The sequence below is a fragment of the Cheilinus undulatus genome, linkage group 17 (genome assembly GCF_018320785.1).
Source record: "Cheilinus undulatus linkage group 17, ASM1832078v1, whole genome shotgun sequence".
Taxonomy (NCBI): Eukaryota; Metazoa; Chordata; class Actinopteri; order Labriformes; family Labridae; genus Cheilinus; species Cheilinus undulatus.
The window spans coordinates 22,731,106-22,744,574 of record NC_054881.1 but is presented as its reverse complement, the minus strand read 5'-3'; the positions used below and the strand labels follow the sequence as shown (position 1 = coordinate 22,744,574).

Genomic DNA, 13,469 nt, shown 5'->3' with positions numbered 1-13,469 from the left:
TGCATTTCCTTCTCTGTTTTCCTTCATCACTGACTCACTCTTTAATAATTTCAGCTACTGATCATCTCATCGTCTCTCCTCTCACTTCTCTCCTCTGTTCCTACCCCTGACATATCAGTCATCTTCTCTTTTCTCCCCTTATATTCATCTTGCTAAAATCTTTCTCTGTAAAACAGAGTTTGACTCATAAAGAACTTGGTAAAATACATTTTTCATCATAGTATGGAAGCTTTGACTCTGTATTCTATATTCCCCTATCAGCAGCAGGAACAGCCTTTTATTAAAGCTTTTATTAAATCGTGCTGTGTCCTCTCTCTTAGATTCTTCACCATGTCGATCATGATGGCGGTGGACCTGCTGGGCTGCACAGGGAGCACGGAGGAAAGAGCGGCTCTGCTCCACAAGACCATCCAGCTGGCAGCAGAGCTGAAAAGCAGCCTGGGGAACATGTTTGGCTTTGCTGCTGTGATGAGAGCCCTAGAGCTGCCACAAGTAAAACAGATAAAAGCCACTGTTAATTGCACTAAAGCTCAAGGTTTCACTTATTTTTCTAATCAAATGCTTCCGCTTATTACTTTAGATTTCCCGCCTGGAGCAGACATGGGTAACATTACGCCAGAGACACACAGAGGGCGCTATTCTGTACGAGAAGAAGCTCAAACCGTTCATGAAGAACATGAACGATGGCAAAGGTGGGATCCTAGTTTGTGTGGTTGTAATTATGTGCATTATTCACAAAATATGCAAACCTCAGTTGTTTTTTTTTGTTTTGTTTTGTTTTGTTTTTTTTTTTACTCCAAACGTTCCAGAGTCTAGTGTTATGTCCAACACCTCATTCCCCCACATTATTCCCGTCCTATCCTTACTGGAGCGAGGCATGGCTCTCGGGGAGGCGCTGGAGCCATGGGAGAGTGCAGAGGTGGGAGTAGACGTAGTCATGTTCCACCTAGAGGCGGCCCGTACCATCGCACATCACGGGGGGATCTACAGGAGCAATGCCGAGACCAAACTGCAGGGTAAGAATGACATTAACAGATAAAGCAAAATGTTTACTTGGAAATGTGGGTCTGTAGGTTAGTCAGATACTGGTTCACCTGTTTACTACTGCTGATAATGAGGACGGTAAAGCCTCATGAATGGATCACAATGACTTTGTGACAATGGTCCTTTAAAACCACTGCAAGTAAAAGATTTTTACCCATGCAGTAGATAGGCATAAAAAGAATTTTGCTACATCATTCCCCTTTTACCTTTACTTTTACTTGTACAAAATTACAAACATATTATGCTTTGATCAAAGGTTTAGTTGTTAATTTGAACCACCAATTGAATAGTTGATGTGGTTCAAATGTCGTCACAAGTGAAATTATTGCTACTTATTTTAAACACACAGTATGTAAAACTCCTCCACCAGGGAGGAGTCTCAGTATGTCACAGAGGGGCACAGGTCAGCATGCAGTGTGTTAAGGCCTTTGCACAATGAGTCTGTTTCATGTTGTTCTAATCATGTCTGCACACTGACACCAAAATTGTCGGGTTTTGTCGTTTCATTTTTTGGAATAGGTTTGATTTTATGCGAAATTTCGTGTCAGTCCAAGTCATTTAAATGGGTGATGATGATTCAAAACAGTTCCCGCTGCTTCCACCTCGCCTGCTCACCACCGCCTGATCCTCCCCTCTCTCTCTCTGGAACCGAAACCTCACTTTAAACATCGTAGTTTGCCCGTGTATTATGTGGATACCAACCATGGAAATATAACAGATAAAAGCATATGTTTGTAGCCTACTCATAGGTCATAACAGAGACAGAATTAAAAAGTTGTTCTCCATCTCTCCAATTTGTCTCAGTGCTATGACACATGAGCGTGTGCTATATGAAGCCCTCTGTCAGGATGGATCCAGCGGGATTTTAAAGAAGTGACAGAGACACAGGCTTGCGGTACGAAACAATTTGCCACATTCTCTGAATTCTCTCAGTCAAGGCAAATACAAACGCACCTGACTCAGTGTGCAAGATCCGAGTGCGTGATGTTTTTTTTGGAGTACGACTCCTGTGGAGCAGACAAAAATGCGCATGGCTCCACAGTGCAGCCTTTTAACAACTTATCAGTCATGGTCGTCAAACTACAACATGTTGACATCAAAATATCCTTAAAACTGTACGTGATATCTTAAATGGCAAAGTTCATAGTTGCTTGCTTGAAGACTGGGGTTGTTGCTCCACCGTCAATGCATAAAAATGACGAGGAGTAAACGCTGTGCTGCTGTGTTCAACCTTCTCTCAATGCCATTAAAAACGCATAACCTCAAAGATTGTTCTTTGAATATAAGTTGGGAAACGGTGCTTCATTAATTAAACACTACTAACATAGTCATATTGAATTATATTGTATTACAGATAGAAAATTATACTGACAGGTTGTAAAATGGTATGACGATTTTTTACGACCTTTTCTGTCAAAATGATGGACAACAAAAAAGTCCAGCGCAACCTCTGACTAAAACCCTTTGAATACTGTTACCGTTGAGTTTGTGTAGTTGAAGGCTGTTAAAATATACATCTCTTGCTCTGTAGAATATCATAAATTGTGTTTTACTTGTATTAAGAACTATCTTAAAAGTAATAAAAGCATTTTGAAGACAATTAAAAGCACATTGCAGTTTCTCCACAGCTAGCTGGACATATCAGCAGAGAAGTGTGAAATAATATGGGATTGATAGATTGTAATGCAATGGCCACCTCATATGAAGAGAAGGTCTGTAATGTGAACTGAGGAGTATGGCTGCCAGTGTTTGTACAAATGTCATTTGTAGAGAAGTATAACCCTGTGTGCAGATGACATTGTCATGTTTGTGGTTAATTTTGAAAAAAAAAGCAGTGTAAACTGGGAAATACGTCATCTTTCGCTTTCTAAACCATCCAGGCTATCTCTACATACTTATAACAGGTGGTTTAGCTTTAAATGAACAGCATGTTTCAGACAATATCATGAAATTGGATACATTTCCCTGTAGAGGGGGATTTCTGTCATTTATCCCTTAAGGGTAAAGTGGCATTACCACTGCAAACGTGATCTGATATGTTTTTTTCTTGAGTGCAAAAATCCACAAAACAAACTGCGAGTGTGTTCAGTATGATTAATATCACTACATAACTAAGGTAATATGACGTCATGTAAGGATCATGTATGAGTCTGTGTGCTTACCATGCTAACTGCACTGATCCTTAATATCTCCCTAATGGCTTTCAGCTTAAGGCCATTACTGCTTTATTGAACCGTGTGTCAATATCTATCAGCTCATGTCTCTCTTTTCTCTTATACCTCATGATCGATCAGTCTGACCTGGCCAGTCTGCTTCCTTCATCTACTGTGCTAAGAGCCTATGTTAAAATATTATCTTTATACAGTTGGGGAAATTTGTTATGCTCCAAGTGTAAATTTTTAGAGCTAACTTCATTTAGAAGGATCTGGTTAAAGGGATTTTATTGTTTCATTGATCTCTTAGGCTGTGTTTACTTGATAAACATCAAAGAGGGCAAAGAGGTTAAATTCCTGTCCTGAGATACAGATTGATGATATTTCAAGAATGATGTTTCTTCTTAATCTGGAGAACAGAGTGTGGTGAAGTGTTCTCCTCTCATAGGTACATGTTAAGCGCTTTAACACTCATCTCTAGTTGTCCTCTGAGTGGTTCAGTTTGGGACAAGCACAGTAAGTGTATTTGCATTTCCACTATCAAATGTTGGAAAGGGTCCCTAAAAACTGGCCTGTACTATCCTACTTTTTTGGCTTGCTTATCTGTCCCATAAGGCTGGAGCTACACACAATAAAGTTTGCACTCATGTCCTGTCAGCGCCAGACAAAACTACTTAGCTGGGCTGCAAAACACAGCTTTTTTCCCTATGGAGAGTGGGTGAAATGTGAGAAAAACATACTTTTATTGGCTTAAATCAGGGATATTTGGGCTCCAAAGAGACACAGACTGTTTCCTGTACCCTCCTCCACTGGTACAAGGACCAAGAAACTGTACCATTCTTAGGTGTGTTGGTCAAACCATTTGGAATCTACAGCTAAACTCTAGTATGGATCACCTCATGTGAGTGTTTCCTAAGAGGCCATTCCATGTTGGAAAGCCTTACACTAAAAGATTTACCAGCCTTTGTTTCATAAACAAGCTCAATCTGCTTTCTCATAACAAGTTGCAATGATGTGTATGGAAACCGAAAAACAGCACCTAGCACCTTATGGTGGTTTGATAAGAGTGTCACCCACAAAGACTCACATCCTCTGTATCTTTCTCTTCTCCAGGATTCCAGGAGCGAGCAGAAATCCTCGAGATCTTCCAAACCGAGTTCCAGATGCGTCTGCTGTGGGGCAGCCGTGGCTCTGAAGGCAGCCAGTCAGAGCGCTACGAAAAGTTCGACAAGGTCCTAACTGCCTTGTCACACAAGCTTGAACCTCCGGTGCGCCACAGCGAGCTATAGCACCTGCAGGGACACCCCCCCTTATTCTGCACTTACCACTCAGTGTGGTATGGTCTTGTTTTGCATCACGAAGGATGATGTGGAAGAGTCCAACGTGAATAACTGGGAGGTATGAGATGGAAAGAAGAGGCAGCTAACAGAGCGGGTGAAGAGAGCAATAGGAAAACAGAAAAGAGGGTCTCACTTATCAAACATGTTGCACTCACCGTGGACGCTTCCGTATGTTCCTCCATGTGGACTTCCTCACTAAAATATTTAAACCTTATGGGATGTGAGACGAGCTGCTTGGAGAGAAGTATAAGAGACTAAGATGACCAGCTCATCTGCTTGGAACAAACGGAAACATATGTACGAAGTGTCCTGAGGGCCAAACAGAGCTGCAGAGTTTGGCTTTGCACCAGTAAAACAGACACACTCTTGTCGCAAACAACTGCTGTCAAACACTGTAGCAGAGATAAAAAACAATAACCTGCATAGCTCATGTATAGTTGTTCTATCTGAGTGAATGAGTATTAGTGTGAGTTGACATTCCTTCGTTTATTGACATGTTTTATTTTTATTTATTTGGGTCTTATGGTTCAAAGAATACCTGAACATCACGGACATTTCTCAACCAAACTCACAAGAATGTGTCAGCGCTCGTTCTGTCGGAGCCATGTTCATAAAACCTCATTAAATATGTAGTGAGCAGTCCCATTGAATCCCATTAAAAATATATCAGGCATGCATTAATAAGTGTATCAGCAATGAAACATTTGCCATACTAATGCAGCAACTTAAATATGAGGGCTTTGTGAGTCGTTAAAAACACAAAGAGGACTAATATATTTGATATTGTTTGTCTTGTGCACTAAATCGAGCTAAAACAGCACTATGACTTTAAACAGGATTGTACTCTTTCAATAAAAGCAATGTTTCACTTCGTATAAATATTTATGAACTTGCTGTGGTATGACTGCAGCATTTGTTGTACATTTCCAGAGCTAACTAAATGCATGTGGTTCTAAATGTTATACAAAGTGAACAGTTGCTTTAACTTCATCATATACTGTAGAATCCAGAGTATCAGATGCACTTTTAACCCCCTTTTTTCCACCCATTTAATCACCCCTGGAACTGCCTCCTACTGTGCAGTATAACAGTATTGATAGTCTCGGCTGACACCTAGATGATTTAACTAGTTTTGTTAATACATAAGATGAAAGATAGTCGTTGTTTGCTGGATGCACTAACTGATGAGTAGACATGCCCAAATTATTGTTACAGAATCCCAAAGGAAACCCAGAGAAAAGCCTACAACAGTTAAACGCTATCAGATGCTCTGCTGTCTCTTTAGGTTACAATAGACAGCAATACTAAACAGATCAAATATTGTAAACTTCACCAAAATAAGACTGCTTTTCAACTGATTTTACAGTGCCAGAACACTGACTGACAGCTAATTTATAGCTATTAAGATTTCTTTCTCTTCACTTCCCAAACAGTAGCACTATTGGCCCAAACTCATCATAAAGCTGCCCATAATTTTGCAGACTTTCTTTCAGTGGAGATATAAGGCAAATGCTTCTCCTCTACTGTAGATGCACCAGTACATAAACATTACTAAAGCTAAGTTCTGGCTTGGACTTTTCAAAATGTATGCTATTTCAATTAGACATGCACACGATAGCCAGCTAAATGGTTAAATTCCTTAATAAAATTCTTAGTACCACCTTAGGCCCACAATCATGGTCTAACAATTCACTAAACTGTAATGCAGCAGCCCACTACTAGTTCCTCTTGTAACTGTTCTTCATGACTACTGCACTGCTGCCAAAATGTGATTCAATCTGATGTAAACAACGGTAAACAGATAGCGCCCATAGCATCTTGTAGGAACAGTGCAGTTTAGCACTATTTTGATCTCAGATTATACTCACATGTAACCAAAGCACTGAGTGACAATATTCAGAGCAGGAATGTGGATGTTAATGTGCAAAGAGGACTGAAAGGTGGGTGGCGGTAGCACTGCTAACTTTAGCCACATTCTGCAAACCAACTTTGTCCCATTACAGTGTAAAGTTGCTTTACAGAGTGAATTTCTAGTCAGCTAAATGCAATTTTAATCTGCAGTAACTGCATCTGAAATTGTTCACTTAGGAACATCCCTAATTTAAATATAGTCCTAGGAGCTGTATAAGGGCCCAAAGTGACCAAAACATACAGTTAGAAAAGAGAAGAGATGGGCTAAAATGCCCAAGTGCCACAGCACTACACAGCAGGGTAGGAAATTAGTACCCATCACCTCTTTAGAGCAGTTTTGGGTGAATTTGTTTAACTTACCAGCCACTGGGAAAGGTAAATAAAAGTAGCCTAACCTATCAGTGGTTTTGTTACAGTAAACAGCATAGATTAAACTCCTTTTTTACTTTTTCCTGCCGACTGTGAACAAAGCTGAGTTAACCTTCTTGCTCACTTACCAAAAAACCTTGTCTCCTCCTCCCCATGTCAGAGCTCAGATATGTACAGAAGGCTGTGTGCTGGGATGGTTTGACACGGTATCATATCAGAGTAGTTCTCCATTGCAACTAATGAACCAATGCCATGCCTTAATTTTGCCAGGCAACTGCAGAAGTCATGCACAAAATTTTAAAATCTAGCAAGTCGGACATAATGCAGGAAAATGCCTATGAAATTAGTGTCCCTGTAGGAAGCACAGCAAACATTTGCATGGTTGAACACAGGACAAGTTTGGATCAATTATATACCAACTCTCTTATTAAATAGCCTATAACTTGAATACTATAGGCCTTGGTTATTGTATCATACCTTATAGAATAATATGGCTTGTTAGAATAGAGTGGCAGGTAGATGATAAAGTTACATTCTATCTCTGCTACTTTTTTGCTCTCCAGCCAGTGCAGTTATGTGGCTGAAAGCTATAGTGACCAATAAATCATTATACAATGCTGAGACTTGCACTGAAATAACTTCAGTGAAGCCAACCTGAAGTTATTAAAATGCACCCATATGCATTTCGGATTGCAAGCATCTGCTTTGCTACACAAAAAATGTGCTAGCACATAGCAACAAGGACCAGGCTGATGGTGCCACTTTTTAACAGCTTTTCTCCCTTATTGGGTTATAGTCCTGCTGTGAATGGAAACGGCAGTGTGATTTTAGATAATTACTCAAAGGCTTTGGGTCCATCTTTTAACATTACGGTTCACTGAAACGTCAACTACTGCTCTGGTACCTAGCAAGATCACAAATTCCAAAAAGTGAGAATAGATGGTATACGAATTGCACAGGAAGTGGACTGTGGACTTTCATAACACAATGGAAATTATAACACAGGAAACCAGTAAAAAAATCATATTTCCGTCAGGGAGACCCCCAAAAAAGACTGTCCTATAAACCAGTGCAACTTGAACTCTGAATTCTATGGTATTTATATCACTGTATACAGATGATGTAGTTATGTCTGTTATTAATCTGAAATGAAACTGTACAGACAGAAAAATATCTCATCTTTTCATGTTTGTCATTCAAATATAACACTGTACGCAGATGATACAGTCGTATCCGTGCTGAACTTCAATGACAATGAACGCACAAAGAATTTTCTTTTAAATCTTATTTTCAGTGAATGATAAAAAGGTCCCAAACTGAGCCAAATAAGGAAATGTTGACCACATCCCTGATGTAGAGAATGTCTTTTGGTTATATGCTTTCATTTTGTGTTGCAGCAATAGAGCTACAGCCATGGGATTACATTTTAGTCAACTGATCCGTGGTCAATCTAATGCTGTGTGTGCAGCTTGTGGGCCTGAGAGGGCTGGAGCCAACTCTCAGAGATATGCAATCATTTCAACCAAGGGCTTAGACCCCTAAGGAACAAAAAAGCATTCAGAATGTTAGACATTTTTTATTTTTTACTCCCTATGCCACCTTATTTTGAAAAACTATCCCATGTTCTTCCGTACTTTATCCAGATCTTAATATGAATGCAGTCATTTCAGATATCAAGCAAACATTCAATCTGACAATGTCAACCTTAGTAGAATATCAGAGAACCTTAAACAGACATCTGGTTGTCTGCTTTCTGATCAGCTGTACAGATGAACGGTTCATGAGGTGAGATGTGCTAGTTCACTCTCTGATCCAATCCAATCCAACAGGCAATCTGTAGTCAGGATAAAAGATTAATGAATAAGTAACCCTGAATCATTAATTGTAATAAACTGAACAGGAAGACTCGTACACACAGCGAAAAAAATATTTTTTGTGTTTTGAGACCAATATTTGATTTTCTAGGTTCATCTTATATGAAACCTACTGGCTTAGGTTTGATATCTGATAACACTGATGGTGAAAAAGAGATGATAATGATGATAATGTGATGATTTTTTTTTTTTAATTTGTCCTCTGTTGAATGCTGTACAGGAACGCTCTGACCGTGCGTGGACTCTCCTGTTTTTTACAACAGGACTGTGTGAGATGAACTTAAAAAGCAAAAAGACAAGACAGGTCTGATCTCGTGTTTTTTTTTTTTCTTTTTTTTTTTTACGTACTGTACATAGCAATTCACTTTTTTTCCAAATAAAATGATTGCTTGTGTCAAGGAGTTTGAGTCTTGTCAATTGGGGGAGAAAGTGTGCATTTTACATTTTATTGAAAAATGTTGCTTATTTATTTAAAGGTCTTTTAAAATGATAGATTCAACTCAACCTGCTTGGTCCTCCTGCATTTTAGAAATGTGACCCAGAAACAGATGGATAAAGGTGGGGATGAAGGAGCTGGACCTGGATACCAATGAGATGTAATGGAGGTAGCTGGGGTGGGGGAGGGTTCAAGTGGTCTCACTGAAACACTGACTGCAGAGGAGAGAATGACAGATTTTTAAAATATTACAGCTGCAAGATGATTGGATAGAGTGAGGTCGTGGCAGAATGAGATTGGTCTAGAACTTGAGTGATTAAATGGCCATACCAGCTCCGTTATCCTGCCCATACCAGAGCAGGATAAGGGAGACGCCTTAATGAGTCTTCCTTTCTGAACTTAGGCTAAGCCTAAGAAAAAAATCCTATCAGTAAGCAAAACAACAGCCCCCCATCATGAACAGTTTAAAATATTTTTCTTTATTAGCAGTTATTAATTAGCACTCATTGCCATTATTTTTGTTAGGTTGGGTGGCTGTTCTGGGATCCCCCTGCCCTTCCACGAGCCTATGTGGAAAATATCAAGCAAGAACAGCATCAATCCTGCTTCTCCTGTGCTGATAAGGAAAGCCTGAGGCAGGAAAGGGGCAGCAAAAAGAAAAAAAAACAACGGAGCTGACATCAGTGACAACTGAGTGGCATTGATTAACTCAGAAGCAGAATAAAGGAGGAGCTGGGTTGGTGGAGGGTTGCAAAAAGTGGCTCACAGAGAGAGCAGCAAAGTGTAGCCAGGCTAGGGCACTTTAAATAAAGGCAGCATGTGTGCGATTAGCCAATAGCATGTTTAGAGCAAATCAACTGGCTGTCAGCTGATGAGGGCTTGCATGAGATCAGCTGATCTCAATCATATGGCAGCACTTGACTCCTTGGCCCACCTCAACTAATGTTATACGCTCAATAAGTTGAATAAGCGACGAGAAACGAGTTACCAGTTGACCAGGGGCTGCCATAATCATCGTAAACCCCTGAGTACCTAAGTACCTCACAGGAGCTTTAAAGGTAAAAATTCCTGGAATTTTCATGCCAAAAATGTCAAAATTATTTTTTTCTGATCAAAACTATGCACTACACAGTGCTGTGAAAAAGACAAAGATAACCTGAGTAAATACAAGATAAAGTTTTAAAATGATAATTTCACTTATTAAGGGGAAAAAATCCAAACTGACCTGCCCCCAATTTCCTGCCTTGTTAAATAGCGAATTTACTGTAATTTCTTAAAGCTGAGTTCAATTTCACTGGCCACACCCAGGCCAGATAACTGACAGACCTGTTTAATGAAGAAATCCCTTAAATAGAACCTGTCTGACAAAGTGAAGCAGACTGAAAGATCTCATGCCATAATCTAAAGGAATTTGAGAAAAGATGAGAAAAAAAGTCATTGACACATATCAGTCTGGAAAGGGTTACAAACCCATTTCTAAGGCTTGGGACTCCAGCGGACCACAATGAGAGCCATTATCCACAAATGGTGAAAACTTGGAACAGTGTTGAACCATCCCAGGAGTGGCCGGCCTACCAACATTACTCCAGGAGAACACTGACAGCTCATCCAAGAGGTCACCAAAGAACCAGAACAACATATAAATACCAGTAAGCCTTACTTGACTCTGTTATGGTCAGTGTTCATGATTTCAGTCTTTTGGGGAAATGTTACATGGACTGACGAGCCAAAGTTTTTTTGCTCGAAACTTTTTGGAAGGTGTTACATCTTGCATAAAACCAACACAGCATGAGAGCATCATACCAACAGTCAAACATAGCATGGTCCCATGCTGTAATTCCTGGAACCATGAATTCTGCTCTATACCTGAAAATCCTAAAGGAGAATGTCTCACCATCAATTTTTGACCTGGAGTTTAAACGCACTTGGGTCATGCAGCAAGACAATGATCTGAAACCCACAAGTCCACCTCTGAATGGCAAAAAATAAATAAATAAATAACAACAACAACAAAAAAAAAACAAAACAAAAAGGAAGCTTTTTGAGTGCCCCAGTCAAAGTCCCGACTTTAATTTGATTGAGAAGCTGTGGCATGACCTTAAACAGATTGTTCATGCTAGAAAACCTGCTATTATGGCTGAATTAAAATAATTCTGCAAAGAAGAGTGGGCCAAATTCCTCAACAGCGATTTGAAAGACTCATTGCCAGTTATGGCAATTGCTTGCTTGGAGTTGTTGCTGCAAGGAAGAGAGATTGGTTCATTGTTTAGATATACCTTGTAGGGTTCAGTTTTTATTGAGATTCCTCAATTAAAAACAGATAATAAGCAACGTAGGTGGGTGAGCACAATGGTTGACCACTCACTTTATTGCATTAATCTGTACTATTAGTCACCAAACTGGCATGTTTTTGGCTCATTTTGGGTGTGTTTGCTGTAATCATGAGGAGCATAAAATTGTACTATGAAAATAATTAAAATACATATGGCTCCTTTGAAGCTCGTGTAAGGAACTTTTGGTTTATAATGATTTTAGTCTGCTAAACCCATTTTGTCTGATCTCTTCAACGCCATGTCATGTTCATGTGAAAGTAATGTTTTGACCAAAACTGCATCCTGTTTTTGTTTAAGTTTAACTATGTTTGCCATTACAAATATTTGCGCTTCTTCTAAATTGTTTAATCTGGCACTGCAGAAACAGTTTCAGGCCTTAAAATGACTTAGTTAATCATCTTCTTGATAGTCTTGTCTGCCATTATGGGTATAAAAGAGCCATGAGAAATAATATCAGGCTCTTTCACAACTAATAAAAACTCCACACAGGCACTTTAGGTGGTATAAACCATCAACAAGCAGATTTCGCTAATTATCACTGAGATACAAAGCAAAAACTCTCAACAAGTCAGGGGTTCATGCTGGAGTCGACTACTTGCAATGCACATTGCTGGTCAATAGATGGCAGCATTTCACTATGAAACTCAAGCTGACCCGTGTCTTTTTATGTAGTTCACGGTTACCCCTCATCCAGCCAACTGCAGTCATAAACATCCTGGTTCCTGGTCCAGTTTAGACCCTCCTGCTGTGCTTTTTAAGAGTTTAGTGAACTATTTTTTCTCACCTCAAGCCCTCCTCTGCACTCATCAGCAACTTTTTAACCGCTCTTGATGTTAAAAATGCATTAAAATCTGATATATATCATGCATTGAGGTGAAAACCCACCATATGAAATGTACTGAGCATGCGTGTTGTGCAAAGCATCTCACATTTTTTGCAGACAGACCCACAGTGATGGCAGTGGGAGGGAGACAAAGACAGATGGACCGAGTGCGTGCACGTGTGTTGGTATCTGTACATTGGAGAGCGTGTGCCTGTATGCGTGTATGCATGAGTTTTTATATCAAATGTGCGCTTTGGTCAACACAAGTGTGTTTACATGCACTAGAACACAGATGTTGCAGGAATACTTGCTGCTTACCCCCCTCATGGAGGGAGCAGCAATGCGGCCTAGCAGCTGTTGGAATAGGAATGGGGGTCCAGTTTAATTTGAGAGAGAAATTAGCTGGGAAAACAGACTTAAAAAGAGCTTTAAGGGAGAGCAAAATATGTCATAATTAAAGAGGATATGATGCCCTGTAATCCGCTACAATAGAAAATGATCATTCCCTCTCCTCTTTGTCTCCCTCCACCATACAGTTCCATAGGCGTAACATGTCGTGGATGTAATCTCTAAGAGGATTCTCTCTGCTTGGTATCATGGTACATGTTAATTTCACCTCTTTATGTTCCTTATTGAAACAGACCCAGGATCTCGCAGGCAAGCCAACCAGCCCGCCAAGCGTCATCAATTCACCCCCTAATCCCTCCCCCCCAAAGTCCTTTTACAGCTAATCCATTGTGTTGGTCATTGTCATCTGATCATGTGTGACCCTGGCTGCTTTATAGCTGGTGCCTGGCAGCGTAGCGTTGACTTTTGACACCCATATACGTGCAGATATCGCGGGGGAAGGGGGCAATGCAAACTTGCATTAATTTTTCTTATAGTTTAATTGGATTTGGGTTGTTATATCTCTTTTTACTGGGGTTAAATAGTAGGAAGTTGAGGTGAAGATTGCAGAAGTCTGGGTGAGACAAGGCCATGAAAAGATACATGGGACAAAGTTTCTGACCTCATGCATCAGGGAGTTTTGAGTCAAACATGGGGAAATCATTGCTGTTTTAGCTGTTTGCAGTTTTTTTCTTGCAGGATTCTCAACTTGATGCATGCAATTGACATTTTAAATACGTAAAAGAATCTTCATTTAATATGAAATCATTGCAAGTCCTGTGAAATTTGAAGTTGCTTG

At 39.9% G+C, this 13,469-nt stretch overlaps 1 protein-coding gene across 2 annotated transcripts in view; it reads left to right on the top strand.

The window, feature by feature from the left end:
• Window positions 1-9,029, top strand: part of sh2d3ca (SH2 domain containing 3Ca) — a 92,656-nt gene extending 83,627 nt beyond the window's left edge. For both annotated transcript variants that reach the window (XM_041811200.1, XM_041811199.1), the window contains 4 exons: window positions 321-492; window positions 581-692; window positions 810-1,016; window positions 4,311-9,029. In XM_041811200.1, coding sequence (XP_041667134.1) covers window positions 321-492; window positions 581-692; window positions 810-1,016; window positions 4,311-4,486 — 667 coding nt within the window. In that variant the 3' untranslated portion in view covers window positions 4,487-9,029. The remainder of the gene's footprint in view (window positions 1-320; window positions 493-580; window positions 693-809; window positions 1,017-4,310) is intronic.
• Window positions 9,030-13,469: the final 4,440 nt, after the last annotated feature.